Source organism: Paroedura picta, chromosome 4, assembly GCF_049243985.1.
Source record: "Paroedura picta isolate Pp20150507F chromosome 4, Ppicta_v3.0, whole genome shotgun sequence".
Classification (NCBI taxonomy): domain Eukaryota; kingdom Metazoa; phylum Chordata; class Lepidosauria; order Squamata; family Gekkonidae; genus Paroedura; species Paroedura picta.
In genome coordinates, this window is record NC_135372.1 from 41,271,070 (window position 1) to 41,288,527 (window position 17,458).

Sequence of the window (17,458 nt, forward strand, 5' to 3'; positions counted from 1 at the left end):
CAAAAATCCTTCAGCTGTGTGCTTTAAAGTCTGAGCAAAGAGCATTGAGTCTCCCTGTTTATGCACCATTTTACTCAGAAGGTCCCCGTTAGGCACTGAGAGTCCCTTCAGGAAGCTTCACGAAGGAAAGCAACAGGCAAAACCAGAACCAGGAAAACGGTGAAATCACCTTGTTAAAAAAACATACCCTTACACGCATAATTACCATGATATAATTGTATCCAAAAACTCCCCTGACAGCCGCAAGAAGTTGAAAAACTGAGTGGAATCAAACTGTGATTGGGTGATGTCATCTCCTAACTGGTTGAGCTTTGGGTGTGAAAATTGGCATGTAGAGCTAATGATACGGATCAGTTAATGTAATCAGCCAACATTGCCATATTTGGTTAGTTAGTGTAGGGAAAATACACGGGCAAAATTGTTTCAGGCAGAGTTTCTGAGGATCAACCTGCCATGGGGACGTTCCACTTTAGCAGGGGCTTACATGACAGAATATTCCTCCATGCAAAAATAATAATAATAATAATAAATTCCCTGCACATAGAAAACAAGTATGTTAGAGAGCTGGTTTAGAATCCTTTCTCCAAAAATCTCATTTCTGAGGCAAGGATTTTTTCAACATGAAGAATCGAACAACCATGGGTCAGTGGTAGAGCCTCTGGTTGGCATGCAAAAAGTCCCAGGTTCAATCCCCACCGACTCCAGTAGAAAAGTTCTCGGACTGAGACCCCAGAGAACTGCTGCTGGTCTGAGGAGACCATCCTGACCTTGATGAATGAATGCGTAGTCTGAGTCCCTATAAGGCAGCTTCCTGTGTGTCCATGCCTGTGACATGGTATCACTGAACTATTATTCTATATGTTGCAATAAGTTGTGAAGAAGCTTCATTTTCAACAAAAGCACCCTTAATGTGCAATTTGGGGGAGCAGCTGTGGTTCAGTGGTAGAGCCTCCGCTTGCTATGCAGAGGTCCCAGGTTCAATTCCAGTTGAAGGATTTGGCAGTAGATGATGTAAAACAGTGGTCACCAACCTTTTTATCACCTGGTACCATTCAATGCCTGACAATTTTACTGAGGCCCGGGGGTGGGGTAGTCTACTAGAGCAGCGGTCCCCAACCTTTTTGTGGTCGAGGACCGCCTCCAGGGGTGGGGGAGAGCTGGTGCCCTGGGCGCCGCTCAAGCGCGGCAGCTGCACACAAACGTGCATGCGCAGTTGCCGCGCATGTGCGTTTGTGCCAGCAGGGGGCGGTAATACGCACGTGCAGAGTTGCCGTGTATGTGCGTTTTCGCCAGCAGGGGGCACAAATGCGCATGCACGGCAACTCCGTGCATGCACGTCTGCGTCGCCGGCATGCCGGCGGCCGTGCCTACCTCTTCCCTCCCTCTCACAGTGAGAAGCTAGCCGGGCCACGAGCGAAGCGGCTGCTTTGGCGGCCGCTTCGCTCGTGGCCTGGTGAGCTTCTTGCTGTGGAGGTGGGAGGCAGGCACGGCTGCCGCCAGCCCAGTACCGTGGCCTTCGCGGCCCGGTATCAAGCTGCAGACCAAGGGCTGACGACCCCCATACTAGAGGATCCATCATTGGATGGCACCGGAGGGTCAAGCTTATCTGGTGGCCGCTATGGCTCCTCTGATTGGGCAAACGGACAAGAAGGACGGTTGAGCAAGCTGGCCTATTTTTTTCGCCGTGGTCACTGAAGGCAGCGGGCAGGAACCTCATTGCCGCGGAGTTGTGTGGGCTGTTCTAGGAATAAGGCGCCCCTGGACGTGAGATGAGTGAGTCCTAGTCAGAGCAGGAATGGAGAAGGAAGCTTTGTGACCTGGACCTCTGCAAATTTGGGTCGACGTTAGTGGGCTGAACCTAATTTCTTAGAGCTGTGGCCTGGTACCAACTGATCGACGGACCGGTACCAGTCCTCCAACCTGGGGTTGGGGATCACTGATGTAAAAGACCTCTGCCTGAGACCTTGGAGAGCTCCTGCCGTTCTGAAGAGACAATACCAGCTTTGATGGACCCAGGGTCTGATTCAGTATAAGGCAGTTTCATGTGTGTCCCAGCATCCTGTGCAAATGAGCCTCATTTCCTTCCTTGTTCCCTCTTTGCGTTGACCTCTGCCTTGTTTACCCCTGCTTCAAAAGCATAGGTAGAAGATTTTTTAAAATGGACCCTGTTTCTTTTCCCCACTGGGGGAAAAAGCAGATTGGGTGATTTTGAGACAAAAAAAATTACCTGAAGGGAAGCAGTAAAATGGCTACTCTCCAGTCAGACGTTCGAAATTCTACATCGTTGTCTAGAAAGAAAGCAAAAAGACTCTGTGGCATTCTATGAAATGTTGCATTTGAGACTGAGGGGCCAAACTCCCTTGGGCCTCTGTGGCTCTAGCAGCAGCTAACTTCTGGCTTAAGAAGAGGGACAGCAAGAAAGTCGGGATATGCAAGATCTAGGAAATACCTGGAAACTTTGGAGGTAGATCCAGGATCGGGCAAGATTTGGGAAGGGGTGGGACCTCAGTGGAGTATAACGCTATGAAGTCCACCCCCCAACGCAGCCATTTTCTCCAGGGGGACTGATCTCTTTAATCTGGAGATGACCTGGAATTCTGGGGGATCCCCAAATCCCACCTGGAGACTGGCATCCCTAGAGAGACCTCAGTGGAGCATAATGTTATGCACTCTACCCTCCAACGTAGCCATTTGCTTTCTGGAGATGAGCTATGATTCCAGGGACTCCACAGATCCCACCTGGGGACTGGCATCCCTAGAACAGAAACTTCCTAATATTTTTCCAATAATCTCCTCTGTGTCCTGATTGGCTCAATAGGAGACTTCCTGCTCCCTTGAGCACACTTCCTCCCTGCTTGCCTCCAGAACAGACTGAATGAAGAAGACGGTTTGGAACCTCTCCTCTCCTATACAAAGTTTGTTTCTTTTCTTAATAAACCTCTTTTTATGCCTTAAGTATCCTGGTGCTACTCTCCTCTCTTGCGTATTGAAAGTCGGCCAACAGGGGAAAGAGAGTGTTGAGAGGCATGTGGGCTGAGACGCTGCCCAAAGCAGGCTGATTAAATGCCAGGTGCTGCTGAGTGAGCATTGATGGGAATGAGATCAGCTCAACTTAGCTTGGCAGCCTTCGTCCGAGCTGGAGGTGCCTCTCAGGTGCTCGGAATGCGAGTGTCATGCCTGAACCTGATGGTATGTGTCGGCAGGCAGCTGACTTGGGGATTAGCCAGAACAGCTGCTGAGAGCGCTCTAGGTTTCAAAGATGCATACTTGATCAAGAGACCCAGCTCGATATTCACAATGAAGTGAGGGACAGAGTTAGGGGTGGGGTCTTAAGTTTAGGGTTCTCCCCAGTCTTTACGAGAGAGAAGCTGCCTAGGCCTCTGGTTCACTCCCTGTATTTTCCTCTTTGTTAAACAGCTAGACCAGGGGTAGTCAACCTGTGGCCCTCCAGATGTCCATGGACTACAATTCCCATGAGCCCCTGCCAGCAAATGCCACAGGTTGACTATCCCTGAGCTAGACAAATGACAAGTGAGAGAGTGCCTGACCCTAACTTAATCCCTTAGTCCCGCTCCTCAACACTGCCTTGTACCCATATTTGTCAGGGACCTAAGCAAGCACTGCTGCAAAGTCTCTTCTCATTCTCCAACACGGTAAATACCACGGCTCAGGCACTAAACCAAAAGTTAGTTTATTGAATAAGAGACATACACGAATTCATTCAGCCAAAGGTAGCACGTAGAACAGAAGGGTTGACTGCGACAAAGCCCCAAGATCGGGCTGCGGTATTATAGGCACAAAAACAGTTGTCCCCCCCCCCCAATACTCAGGAAACCCTTTCCCATGATCTTCCAGGTTTAGATCTTGGCTGTCCTATGGCTTAGATCTGGCTATCTGCTGATCTACTGTCCTTATATTCTCTTTCTGTGTTGGAACACATGAAGATGCCTTATTGTGGGTGAGACCACTGGCCCATCAAACAGCATCCCAAACCTGCAGCCTCTACTTATGGTAGAGTTTCTGCTTCCAAACTTAGTTAATTAATTAATGGAGATTTTATTTATGTGCTCTGTCTTTCAGCCTGTGACTGCAGTGGGAAATCCAGACAGTGCATATTTGACTTTGAATTGCTCCAACAAACGGGGAATGGATACCGGTGCCTCAACTGCATGGACAACACAGAAGGAGTGCACTGTGAACGGTGCAAGGAAGGCTTCTACCACCAGCACCGGGGCGATCACTGTAGGCCTTGTACCTGCAATTCCGTAGGTAAGTGAGCGACTTTGGACCGGTTACTGAGACAGAAAAGGCAATTAATTTCGGCCAGCTTGGGTAAGGAATAATAAGTTACATCAGTAGTACTAGAGGTAACTGAGAGCCAGTTTGGTGTAGTGGTTAGGAGTACAGACTTCTAATCTGGCATGCCAGGTTCGATTCTGCACTCCCCCACATGCAGCCAGCTGGGTGACCTTGGGCTCGCCACGGCACTGATAAAGCTGTTCTGACAGGGCAGTGATATCAGGGCTCTCTCAGCCTCACCCACCTCACAGGGTGTCTGTTGTGGGGAGAGGAATGGGAAGGAGACTGTAAGCCGCTTTGAGCCTCCTTCGGGTAGGGAAAAGCGGCATATACGAACCAACTCTTCTTCTTCTTCTTCTTCTTCTTCTTGGTTGCTGTGACTAAGGATTGATTAAAGATCTGCATTTTCTTAAGTGTGGCATTTAAAGTTGTACGTCTAAAAAAAGAGATCAAATGTGTTCAAGAATTCATTTTTCTGGGATCACAAATTGGTGAGAGTGGTGATTGCAGTACAGAAATAAAATGTTGGATTGCTCTGAGTCGCTCAGCAATGACAAGTTTCAACTGAATATGGAAAAGCAAGGACATAAGCCTGACTCCCAAATGTAGATTAGTTCGATCTATCATATTTTCAGTAGCCACTTATAGCTGTGAAAAATGGACAGTGTAGAAATAAGACAGGAGGAGAGTTGATTAGTTTGAACTCTGGTGCTGGAGAAGGCTTCTGCGGGTTCCATGGACAGCAAAAGTTGCAAACAAGGAAATATTACAGTGCATAAATCCTGATCTATCATTGGTATGCAAAATCACGAATTCCAGCTCACTTTCTTTGGTCATATCATGCAATCCAACTCAATGGAGAAAGCAATTATGCTAGGATTGGTTAGTGGAAAAAGGAATCGAGGCCGACAAAGAACATGGTGGTTAGACAGGATCAAAATGGACACTGGCCAGAGCATTACACAACTAAAAGAAGCAGTGCCAGATCAAAAAATGTGGTGGCAGTTGTGACATATGATCACCAAGAGTCAGTCTCGACTGGATGACTAACATCATCATCTAAAAATACAATCTTTAGATGGAGATCCATCCAGTTATTATACAAGTGTACTCATTAGCAAGCCAGGATGGGCTGTCGTTCTCTGCCGAATGTACACTTGGTTTTATTTTATTACAGGAGTCCTTAAAAATGTGCAACCTAGAGTCACCAACTTTGGGTTGGGATGTTTCTGGAGGTTTGAGAGTGGACCTGAGCAAGGTGAAGTTTGGAGAAGGGAGAGAGCTCACTGGGGATGTCCACTACCCAAAGATCAGGTGTAATTCCAGGAGAACCCATGGCCCCAACTGGAGGCTGGCAAACTTACTACAACCAGGCAAAGTCTATTTCTAGGGGAGAATTGGGCAGTTCCGGAAATTTAAGTGATACAAAAGTTGCATTATGCTGGCTGATGTTAATGTATAAAGTAAAGCATGTTATCATGATTCCTCTAGAGCAGTGGTTCTCAACCTATCTGATGGCGTGACCCCCTTTGGGTCACCGAGGAGTGCAGCAGCGCAGCAAGGTCTACGGCAGTATAGGGTTGTACGCTCTGGTGCACTGGCGATCATGGAAGCCCGAGGCGGACAGTGCCGCATCATGGAGGGGAACGGCAGCTCCAGAACCCGCATGCAGGTGCAGACCTCTGGGCCTGCATGCGGACACTGGCTGGAGCACCACCGGTGCCCCTCCCCTCTACAGTAGTGGCCGTTTTGGGCTTCTGTGATTGCCAAAGTGGCCAGAGCACACAACCCTCATGCCATTAGGAAGGCAGCGGCCATGGTTGTGGTCGCGGCGATGCCTGGGAAAAGGGTCGATCGACCCCCAGGTTGAGAACCACTTCTCTAGAGACTCTATAATGTGACCTGGGCAACTTTAATACACATACAAGGGCAATGCATGAATATGTTGTAGCATTATGTGCTACTCACGGGAATTTGATTCACGCACTACTGTGTTGTTTCAAATTTTCCTTTTAAAAAGCCCAGCTGTATTGTATTGTATTGTTCTGGGCAATCTTTAAAAAAAGTTACAAAAACTTGTGGTACTGTGATTAACATCGGATGTTGCTGTTTCATTGATTTCTCCCCTGCCCAGGTATATAGTTGTTAAAAATTATGACTCAGGAGTCTGGATATTGAGTACATGATATACATACTTTAAATATTTAACGTCTTACTAATCTAGTACTGCAGGTTCTGGAAGTAAAGCACTACAAAAAGGCGTCTACATTTCATATGCTGTAAGCATTTACTTGGAAATAAATCCCATTCAAAAATGATTAGGGCTAGGTTCCAAGCACACCAAGTCTCAAGCCGGGGAAAGGACAGGAAGTCTTATTTCCGGAGCAGGCAAAACAACACAGATTTGTTTCTAGGCTGCCTTGGAAAGATTCTGGAATTCAAATGGCCTGTAACAGCTGGAGTTCTTCTGAGTCACTCTTCCTGCTTTGGAGATATACTTCTCTCAGTTGCCAGGAAAAGGAGTCCGAGGCTATGAAACATTTGTTAAACCCATATAACATTTTTCTGGTGTTTCTGCTGTCCGCATTATTGATTTTTTTTAAAACCTGGTCCAGAAGTGGAGGCCATTCAATCGCCTGTCTAAAGTCCATGTAGAAAATGTAGACAATCTTGAACGTTTACATGTAGGAAACAGTTGAATCTTGGCAAGGATGAAGTCATTTCATTGTAGCGGTCCAAACTTGTCTATAACACTCTGGAGGTTTTGAGGGAAAGGTTTTATGTCCAACCCCCTGCAGAATGCCGGAAATTCACAACTACTTGCCCATCCACAGGGACTCCAATTCCATGCCCAGATGATTAGGAACTTCCTGATAGTTTTCAAATAGTCTTCTCCCGTGTCCTGATTGAGTAACTGGAGACTTCCTGCTCCCTTGAGCGTGCTTCCTCCCTGCTTGCCTCCAGATTAACAGCTGAACAGAAAGAATGACTTTCAGACAACAGCTAGCTTGTCTATTGCACTTTCAGACTGAGCACAAGCAAAGTTCATGATTCCATCGGGGACAGATTCCCAGGACTGAGCTTTTAGGCCTAGTGCTTTGTACAGTCCAGAATGCATTAGATGGAAGAGGTTGAGCAGGCCTGAACCTGGAGAGAGTCAGTAAAACCAGATGCTATAGACACTCCTTCAAAGAGTTCTGGCACTTTGTAGTGGGGAAACCCAAGTGTGCAGGGCTGCCAAGAAACTGAAGAATGCGTAGGAATGATGCTGGAGGCAGACTCCAGGCTGCTTGGCTTTTCCCCATGATACTGACCAGAAGCACCCCTACAGACCCTTCTTAAAGAGGTTTCTGTGATTCAGTTCTAAAATCTGAATGCTCAATAAGAGCAGCAGCCTCTAATCTGGGGAACCAGGTTTGATTCCCTGCTCCTCCTCCACATGCAGCCAGCTGGGTGACCCTGGCCCTGTCACAGTTTTTAGACCTCTCTCAGCCTCACCTACCTCACAAGGTGTCTGTTGCGGGGAGAAGTAGGGTAAGTGAGGCCCATGATAGGTCCATAAGTCTGGTTGCTGATTGGGTGTAAAGCAGAACTTGGCGAATGCGTGACAAGAGTTCAGGATTCCAGTCCTTGCTCTGAGCTCAATGACCACAGACACAACCGCTCTTAAGTTCCCATGTTCACATAGAGCTGCCAGCTGAATTTTTGTAAGCATAAAGTGGAATGTTTACTGTGCAGATCTGCAACCTCTATGGAGGAAGCGTGGGATAGAAATGTGATATATAAATACAACTCTGCCGACTTCAAAGAAGTGGCAAGCCACAGTCCTTTGGTGTTCCCCCTCGTCCTTTGAGATTCAATTGTACTTCTTAATCATTCCCATATTACGTTGTCTGCTGCCTTGAGGCCATTGTTTCCCAAATTCATAATAGCCGAGGAAGCACATTTGTTTTCTCGACTGAAATTAGAGGCCCACTTTACTCTTAAGAGCAAAATTATATGCATTTTGATTGGAGGGATTACTCTCAGAGGAGACCATCCCTGGTGCTGATGAAAAATTGATATGAGTATATCTCCAGACTGGAAGGAAAGAACTTGGTAGCAGTGACCCATGCAGAGTCTCAGTGGGGAGCCTCGTAGAAGGTGAGGTAATAATGCTGCATCTCTGCATCAAGCACCCTCGGCGTTATTCAGTCACTTTTAATGCAAACACACAGGAGAATTATCCACCTTTAGAGTAGGCTGATCTGGAGGTGGTAGGCTGATAGGATTGACTCACACAGGGATGCCATGGCAGTGGGAGGGTACTTTGTTTACTGAATCCTTTAAGAAGAGTTAGTTTTTATACCCTGCTTTTCATTGCCTGAAGGAGTCTCAAAGCGGCTTACAATTGCCTTCCCACAACAGACACCCTGTGAGGGAGGTGAGGCTGAGAGAGCCCTGATATTATTGAGGAAGAAGAAGATTTGGTTCTTATATGCCACTTTTCTCTATCTGAAGGAGACTCAAAGCGGCTTACAGTCGCCTTCCCTTTCCTCTCCTCACAACAGACACCTTGTGAGGTAGGTGAGGCTGAGAGAGCCCTAATCACTGCTCGGTCAGAACAGCTTTATCAGGGCTGTGGTGAGCCCAAGGTCACCCAGCTGGTTGCATGTGGAGCAGCGGGGAATCAAACCTGGCTCTCCAGATTAGAAGTTGCCACCCTAAACCGCTGCACTACTAATTAATGTATCTGTTTCTCAAGGGATATCAGTATGCCCTGGTATGCATTTAGGGAATCACTGCCTTAGGCATAAGAAAGTGACATGAAAGCACAAACCTTGTCTAATCAGGAAAAAAGAGGAAGCGCCCGTGAGTGATGTCATCTTTTCCAGGCTTTGCACTTTCAACTTTGTTCATGACCACATTGCCCAGGGTTGGGCTGCTTGCTGTATGATTCATGCGGGTTTGCCAGCCAATTAGAAATGAGAACAGCAATTTGACAAAAGATGATCAGGCCTAGAATCCAAGGAGTGTACTAAAGCACTTTACATACATAGCAACCATGTAAGTCAGGCCAGAATTATTTTATCCCCATATTGCAGGTTGGAAGGCTGAGGCTAAGAGGGGATTATGGCATGCTTGAGTTTATAGCTAGATTCTTGAATCAAAGGATTCATGGCTTATCACTTATCTATTACCAGTATAATCCGTGTAGATGCTCGGTTTCTGCAAATGTACTGCAGGGTTTTTGTAGTGCGGAAACTTGATGAGCAATATACAAGCAAGTGAAGTGTTGTTTTTAATTGCTCAAAAGGCTCAACTTGTGGTCCACACACATATCCCATGACTTTTCTCACTGAAAAATATGTTTCCGGTTGCTTTGTCAGAATCGAAAAGGACAGTGTTGCCAGTTCTGGGATGGGAAAAACCTGGAAACTTTGGGGGTGGAGCTGGGAGTGGGTGGGATTTGAGGCAGGGAAGGATCTCAGTGGCGTATAATGCTATGGAGTCTACTCTCCAAAGCAGCTATAATTAGGTCCTACCTGGGAACTAACTTCTTCATTTTAAATTCGGTGCCATCTGGCCTTGGTGTGTCATTAGGGTAAGGTGACCAGATTTCAGCACTGGTAAAGTGGGACACCATTGACCGGGGGGGGGGGGGTCTTGATTAAAACTTTGGTCTATATGAAGCAACAAAAAGTTTCATAGAATGCATAGAACACAAAAACAGTATTGTAATATGTATATTTTTAATTTCAACATAAGTACAATTTGCTAGGTGCCCCCAGATGTCCCTCCAAAAGTGGGACAATTTGGTCACCTTATGTTAGGGTGCCTTAATGTAGGAGGAGTTCATGGTGGCTTTATGCACAAAGACCCACAATCCAACTCTGTGTGCAATCATTTCTTTGAATTTTTGTAAGGTCAATTCACTTTATGTCTTTGCTTCTATCCATTCACCTTGTTCTTTGTCTACCTCTTCTTCTCCTTCCCCCAGTCTTATCAAGCATAATCATTTTTTCTAATCCATCATTTGCATGCATTATGTGATCAGAATATCAGCATTCTTGTTTACAGATATTGGCTTAAGAGAGCAGTTGGTGTAGTGGTTAGGAATGCGGACATCTAATCTGGCAAGCCAGGTTTGATTCCCCTGATCCCTCACATGAAGCCATCTAGGTGACCTTGGGCTCACCAGAGCACTGATAAAGCTGCTCTGACCGAGGGCTCTCTCAGCCTCACCCACCACACAGGGTGTCTGTTGTGGGGAAAGGAAAGGGAAGGCAATTGTAAGCCACTTTGAGACTCCTCCTGGTAGAGAAAAGTAGCAACTCTTTCTCTTCTTCCTCTTCCTCTTCTGTCCAGAATAGATCAATTTCCATGATATTTTTAATAACCATCTCCAGGTCCCTAATTCAAAGGCATCTATCTTTTTTCTCTCACACATCCTTGGGGTCCAGCTTTTCCATCCATCCCATTACCACAGGAAAAAAGAAACATTGTTTTGACAATTCTGATCTTTGTTGCCAGTGAAATACTGCAAACGCTGGCAGGGGCTCATGGGAATTGTAGTCCACGAGCATCTGGAGGACCACAGGTTGACTACCCCTGCCTTAGTCCTTTGAAATCCTCACCCAGCACCCTGATTAATTTCCCCAGGTTCTGTTTGCTGTTAGTCCCCAGCAGTGCAGGAGGCAGTGGGGGTACTTTATGTCTGTCACCACTCGGATTTCCACTGCTGGGGACTTTTGAGGCACTGTGATGATGGATTCGTAAAGGGAGAAGAAGTTTAAAAGTGGGTCACACTTAAAAAAATATCTTCGAGAAGCATTGCCCAACTGCTTCCTCTGCTTCTTCACAGGTTCTGTTGGCGCATGGTGTGATAACCATGGACGGTGCCAGTGCAAACCTGGTGTGACAGGTGACAAATGTGACCGATGCCAACATGGGTTCCACTCCTTCTCAGTGAACGGCTGCACAGCCAGCGGGGAAATGTCGTGAGTACCAATGATATTGGCAGAGTTCTTAATCACTCATAGGGCGATCTTCAGATTTGATTATCCTTTACCTCAGTGTAAAGGGGAAAAAATAAGCCCTAGCTACCCAAAGAAGAGCCTCTTGTGGTGCAGAGTGGTAAGGCAGCAGACATATAGTCTGAAGCTCTGCCCGTGAGGCTGGGAGTTCAATCCCAGCAGCCGGCTCAAGGTTGCCTCAGCCTTCCATCCTTCCGAGGTCGGTAAAATGAGTACCCAGCTTGCCTGCTGGGGGGTAAAATGGTAATGACTGGGGAAGGCACTGGGAAACCACCCCGTATTGAGTCTGCCATGAAAACGCTGGAGGGCGTCACCCCAAGGGTCAGACATGACCCGGTGCTTGCACAGGGGATACCTTTACCTTTACCCAAACAACAGATCATGGAGTAGGAAGAGATTGACTTTTATGTAGGTGTGGAGGTTTGTTTTTCTCTCCCCTCGTATGGGAGCAAGTTCAGTCATGCAGTTTCTAACAGCTGCCATTCATTAGAAATGGCATAGACTGCAAGGGAGTAGAAGTTGATGCTTTTTATTGCAGATTTATTGCAGTGAAGGAGCTACATGTCTGAACGCTCCTCTGTTTCAAAAGAAGAACTCACTGCGCCTAATTTTAAACCCAGGTTCAAATCCCCACTCTGCCATGGCAGCTTACTAGGTGACCTCAAAGCCAGTCACATCCTCTTGGCCTGACCTACCTTACAGGGTTGTTGTGGGGCTAAGAACAGAGGAGAGGAGAATGATGTTAGGTGCTTTGGGCCTCCACTGGGGAGAAAGGCAGGCTACAAAAGAAGTAAATAAATCAGTAAATTAGTTTTCTTTGTGCAGTGTTTATTTGGTTCTCTGCCACCCCCAGCCCTCCATTTGACTCCTCATCCAACCTGTAGGATTAAGAATTCATTTGCTAAATTGTCTGTTGATAGTGTGGCCTGGCTTTGAGAGTTATGAGTGCTACATGGGGAGAAAGATTGTTTCTGCTGTTTCTACAGCACGCCTCCCATGCCTGGAAGGGGTGCAATTAACATCTGCACCAGCAGCTAGAAATCTGGGTGTGATCTTTGATGCCTCCCTTTCCATGGAGGCTCAGATCACAAATGTAACCCGGATGGCGTTTTTTCATCTGCGCCATGCGTGGCTACTAGCGCTCTATCTGTCCCTGGAACACTTGGCCACTGCGATCCATGTAAGGGTCACCTCCAGGTTAGACTTCTGAGACTCCCTCAGGTAGTGAAAAGCGGAGTACAACAAATCAGCTCTCCTTCCACCCTTTCCTCAAAAACAGAAGTCTTTGTCCAGGAGCTTTTGCTAGGTGATAATAATATGAAAAATTCTCTCTCAGCCCCTGACAAAACAGCCAACTGGTATCTGGGACTTAAACTGGGAGAAACCATTGGTAGCTTGCCCGCACAATGACCTCTGCAAAAAACCAGCATCCTGGATAAAAGTATCTTGGGAGAGGGGGCATCTATGCTTTGCATTTCCTGTGTTCTGTGCATTACCCGTAAATGACTAGAATGACTTACTGGAAGCAGCTAAGCTATATTGCCTCCTATGTTGAAATACTTACATGTTGCTCTCAATAAGAATGGAGTCAAGTTTCAAAATATCTGCACTGTATCTTTTGCAGGATATCCCAGTGTGACTGTGATCCAGCTGGCAGCACAGGTCAGTGTATTTCCGGTCGCTGCATCTGCAAGGAGTTTGTTACAGGAGACCACTGTGATCGGTACGTCTGGTTATCAGCAGAGCACAGTCCTTAAAGGCTATTGTTTGTTAGAATATGCAAGATCTGCAGTGTGCATGATTGATCAGCACATGAAGAGTCTCCTGCAGGGGGCAGCAGAGGAGAGTGTTTATTTAGCTTAGATAGGCTAAAGCAGGGGTAGTCAACCTGTGGTCCTCCAGATGTTTATGGACTACAATTCCCATGAGCCCCCTGCCAGCAAATGCTGGCAGGGGGTCATGGGAATTGTAGTCCATGAACATCTGGAGGACCACAGGTTGACTACTCCTGGGCTAAGGAACTTCCTGATGGTTTTCAGCTTACCTCCTCCAGTGTCCTGATTGGCTCAACAGGAGACTTCCTGCTCTTTGAGCACACTTCCTCCCTGCTTGCCTCCTGAACAGCAGTTGAATTGAACAGAAGAATGAGTGCAGACTGCAGAATAGTTAGTTAGATCTCTAGCTCAGTTTTCCTATACATATGGTAGTTGTTTCTCTTCCTACATTCCATGGCAGCTAGTCTAAGAGGGCTGGTATAAAAAAATCAAATAAATAAATAAAACTATTGTATTCTTTGAGCAGCCTAACTCAGGCTGTCCTAAAGCATTCTTGACCAATTCTTGCCTGACTTTAAAAACTGCCCTCTCAGAAGGGTGTTTCTGCATCCTCCCTAGGCCATCCTGTTTCATGACTATGGATTGAAGGGAGCTATAGAGGAGGCCAGGTGCATCTGCCTGCCAAATACCTGTCAATAACAGGGTTCCCCCCCCCCCTTCCGCAGGCTTCGCGGCTCATCAGAGATAGTCCCACCATTGCAAGCATTCAGGAGAGAGCTCATTCTAATTACAGCCTGTTGGGAGCTGTGCCATGTCAGGACAGGTGGAAGCTATATGGCGAGATCCACCCCAGACTTATACGTTTTATTCTAAAGGTACATTCTGTACCTTTGAAACCAGGTGTCACACCCTTCTCGGGGACATGGGAAGGTGAGGGAGCCCATCTTTTCTGCAGAGATTTGCACTCTCCAATCGTGGGGCTTGTATGTATCCAGTCCCATCAGTACAGTCCTCTGACACTTATGGCAGAAGTCGGTATTTGTATGATGGTTTGTTAATGCTGTAGAGCAGGGGTAGTCAACCTGTGGTCCTCCAGATGTCCGTGGACTACAATTCCCATGAGCCCCTGCCAGCATTTGACTACCCCTGCTGTAGAGGACAGTATATATCTTTTACAGGATATCTTGGCAAACTCTTGAGTCCCAAGTTTTTCTTTTTTCCCATCCTCTTTGAGCACATCAAAATATGATGGTTGCCTCTACGCACCCCCCCCCCACTGTGAGGTAAATGGCCCTCCCCCCAAAAAAAGAGCCATTGTTCCCTCACAGTCCAAACTAGCCTAGTAGCAGGGTTTTATTTGTTATAAAGATCTGTCACTATTAGATCTTTTGGGCTTTACTCAGCCCTGGGAGCTTCTGGGAAGGTGTAGAGTTGCCTTTTCTTAAGTATAAGGAAAGAGCTTTTCCATTTTGGTTCAGACTAGGCTCTCTAAATATGAACAATGAGTCTCCCCTCCCCCAGATTTATCACTTGCAATGTAAAAAGATGTTATGTACATATTCTGCTTTAGCCAGTTTTTAGTCTTTGATACAAAGCATAATCCTTAGACTGTTAAACACCCTCCAAATGGTGCATTTAGAAGAGTTCATAAAATGGTGGACAAGCCCCTGTCCATGACTGGCGGAGGTTTAGAGGTGGTAGGGTGGTACAATCCCGGACCGGTTGGATCAAACTCCAGGAGCTTTCCCAACCCCAAAGACATAGTTATATTCTCTATTTTTCTTCTTCCCATGTCTTTGTTTCTACGACCTTCTGTGCTTATGACAAAGCCACAAAAGGCATTCTTCCTAGAGCCCTGGTGTTAGATACAATTATACTGTGCAAATGTTTTTAAACAGAGGCTGCTCGAAGGCATGACATGGAGTCTGCTGGAGGGTTGTGCAATACAGAGCACACAAAAGAACAATCATACGTTGTCTTGCTTGCCCTCTTTCTCCCTCACAGATGCAAGCAGGGCTATTATAACCTGGATTCAGGAAATCTGAAGGGCTGTTCTCCTTGTTTCTGTTATGGACACTCAGCTACTTGTTCCAGTGCAGAAAATTACAGCATCCATAAAATCACCTCTTCCTTTCAGCAAGGTAAAAACTTCGTGGAGGTTTGGGGTTTTTTTGGGGAGGGGGGTCTCCAAGGGGATTACTGCAAGCACTATCCAAATCCATTTAACAGAAACATTATGTTGTTTGTTGAAAGTAAAAAACTGAAAAGCAGCTTCATCAAAGAGAAATTTAGTGCAGAGAAGCAAGTGTTTCCTCTATTCACCGTTTATCTATTTCAAATGTATCCATTCCAAGTTCATGCTCTCTCCATTCACCATTTATCTATTCCAAATTTGTCATGTCTGCAGCCATTTGTAAGGTCTGGAATGTATTTTTCCTATGTCTGTGGGAGGGAGACAAATATTTCAGAGAAATGGTTGGTGGGGGAAGGGTTAAGCATTTCCCATGCTAACTTGTCAGTTCTAAATTCCCTTTCCTAAACTTACATTCTTTAAAAAAGCAAATAGTTCCAAGTCTCTGTCATGCACATTTGCATGTATTCTGTAGTTTGGCCCTTAGGTTATGTAGAAATATAGAGCGTGTCAATCAATATGCCATTTTAGAAGGAGCCTCTTGGGCTATTCTGAAGCATTTCCTGCTCCTCTGAGATAGAGGAAAGTCAGGACTAGCATTATTAACATTATAATTAATTAATTAGTTTTCTACACTGCCCCGAGCCCGCCATGGGCTTGGGGTAGTAATAAAACCACAAAGCACAATAATAAAATACAATAATAAAACACAGTTAAAAACCAATCCCGTGACGCTTCAAACAGCCGTGGTCTCATCCTGGTGGAAGAGTGCCATTTTACAGACCATGAGAAACTCGTGACAGTTCTGTCAGGGCCCAGAGCTCAGCTGGCAACTCACTCCTCCAAGTTGGAGGTTCCACCAGGTTGGTGAAGAAGAAAATGGGCACCACAGCAGGAATCATTGCATGCCCAGGCGTCAGTTTGGAAAGCACTGCATTACACCCTAGAGAGGCAGGAGAACTGATCTCTGTGGTCTGGAGGGAACATATACTTCTGGGAGAACTCTCAGCTCTGCTTATGGCAGGAGACTTCCAGGAAATTCTTGCCGTTGGCCCACCAATGTTTACCTGGCTGGTGGGCAAAAGCTGGCCAGCCAAGTGGTGTGTGTGTATGCCTATGGCCATCATTCCTGCATGATGATACAACTTCCAGCATGACCTGGAAATGATAATGTCACGCTGGGACTGACACTCTAGCTTTCAGTCAGAAACTCTGAGAGCACTGCAATGTCGCTTCTGGTTTGTGCTGGAAGTTGTGTCAATTTGTGCGGACAACCATTACATGCCTCCTCTGTAAATAACTGCCTGTCCCCATTTCCCACCAGCTAGCAGGCTATGTCTCGCTTGGATCTGGCAGAGTATGGTTTAACCAGGCCCTTGGCAAGACGGGTCCCATTGACACAGTGACTTTGCTTGCTAAACCCTCTCTGTCCAATTGGCATCCAGGCAGCCACTCAATTACAGTTTCATTCCTTCAGCATATTTTGCATAACATTCCTTCCTGTTGTTTACTTGGATTTGACTTGGAGTGCTCTTCAAGGTTCAGTTATGTTTTCAGGACTCCCTGCTATGTTTCAGACACACCCACTTGGAGTGTATGAGACAACATTAATGGCCACGATTTCGTTGAACAGAACAGCCAAGCATAGCTACGGCTTTCTACTGATTTTATTACCGACTGAGGAGTTTGAGCAGATGGTCGTGTTTGCTAATAACTGGGACTGGGGATTTTAAAAATTGTTTGCCGTTCTTCCGAAATTGCCTCTGAGACAGCCTTTTTCGAACTCTTGACCTTGGAGGACCCCCTGAAATATTTTTCAGGCTATGAGGAACCCCAGAAGAGGTGGCATGCCCCTTCGGAGAAGTAGGTGCAGAAGTAAGATGGAGCAGCCAGCCAATCAGTCAGTCGATCATTTACCATTTCCATTGTGAAGAAGAAGACCTGTAAAACAACAGGAGAAACCGTCTCCAGTGATGTCTAGCGGCCATCCAAACCTCTGGGATAGGCTGAGAAACCCCATGGTTCTCTGGAACCCTGGTAGTGAATTCCTGCTCTAAGGGTTTAAGTGGAAGTAAATAACAAGAGAGCCATTTAGTCATAACGTGGAGGGCATGGGGTGGGTCTGATTTTATATCAAAAATAGGATACAACTGAAAGGAGCTGATCCCCTCCCTCACCTCCCTGTGGTCACTTAGAATGCAATCCTAAACGCAGTTAGTGTCTCCTAAGCCCACTGA

The 17,458-nt window shown here is 46.3% G+C and overlaps 1 protein-coding gene across 2 annotated transcripts in view; it reads left to right on the top strand.

Annotated features, from left to right (window-relative positions):
• The window catches only part of LAMC2 (laminin subunit gamma 2), a 49,313-nt gene that overhangs the window by 8,596 nt on the left and 23,259 nt on the right, over positions 1-17,458 (top strand). For both annotated transcript variants that reach the window (XM_077332613.1, XM_077332614.1), the window contains 4 exons: positions 4,081-4,269; positions 11,144-11,279; positions 12,940-13,038; positions 15,095-15,231. In XM_077332613.1, coding sequence (XP_077188728.1) covers positions 4,081-4,269; positions 11,144-11,279; positions 12,940-13,038; positions 15,095-15,231 — 561 coding nt within the window. The remainder of the gene's footprint in view (positions 1-4,080; positions 4,270-11,143; positions 11,280-12,939; positions 13,039-15,094; positions 15,232-17,458) is intronic.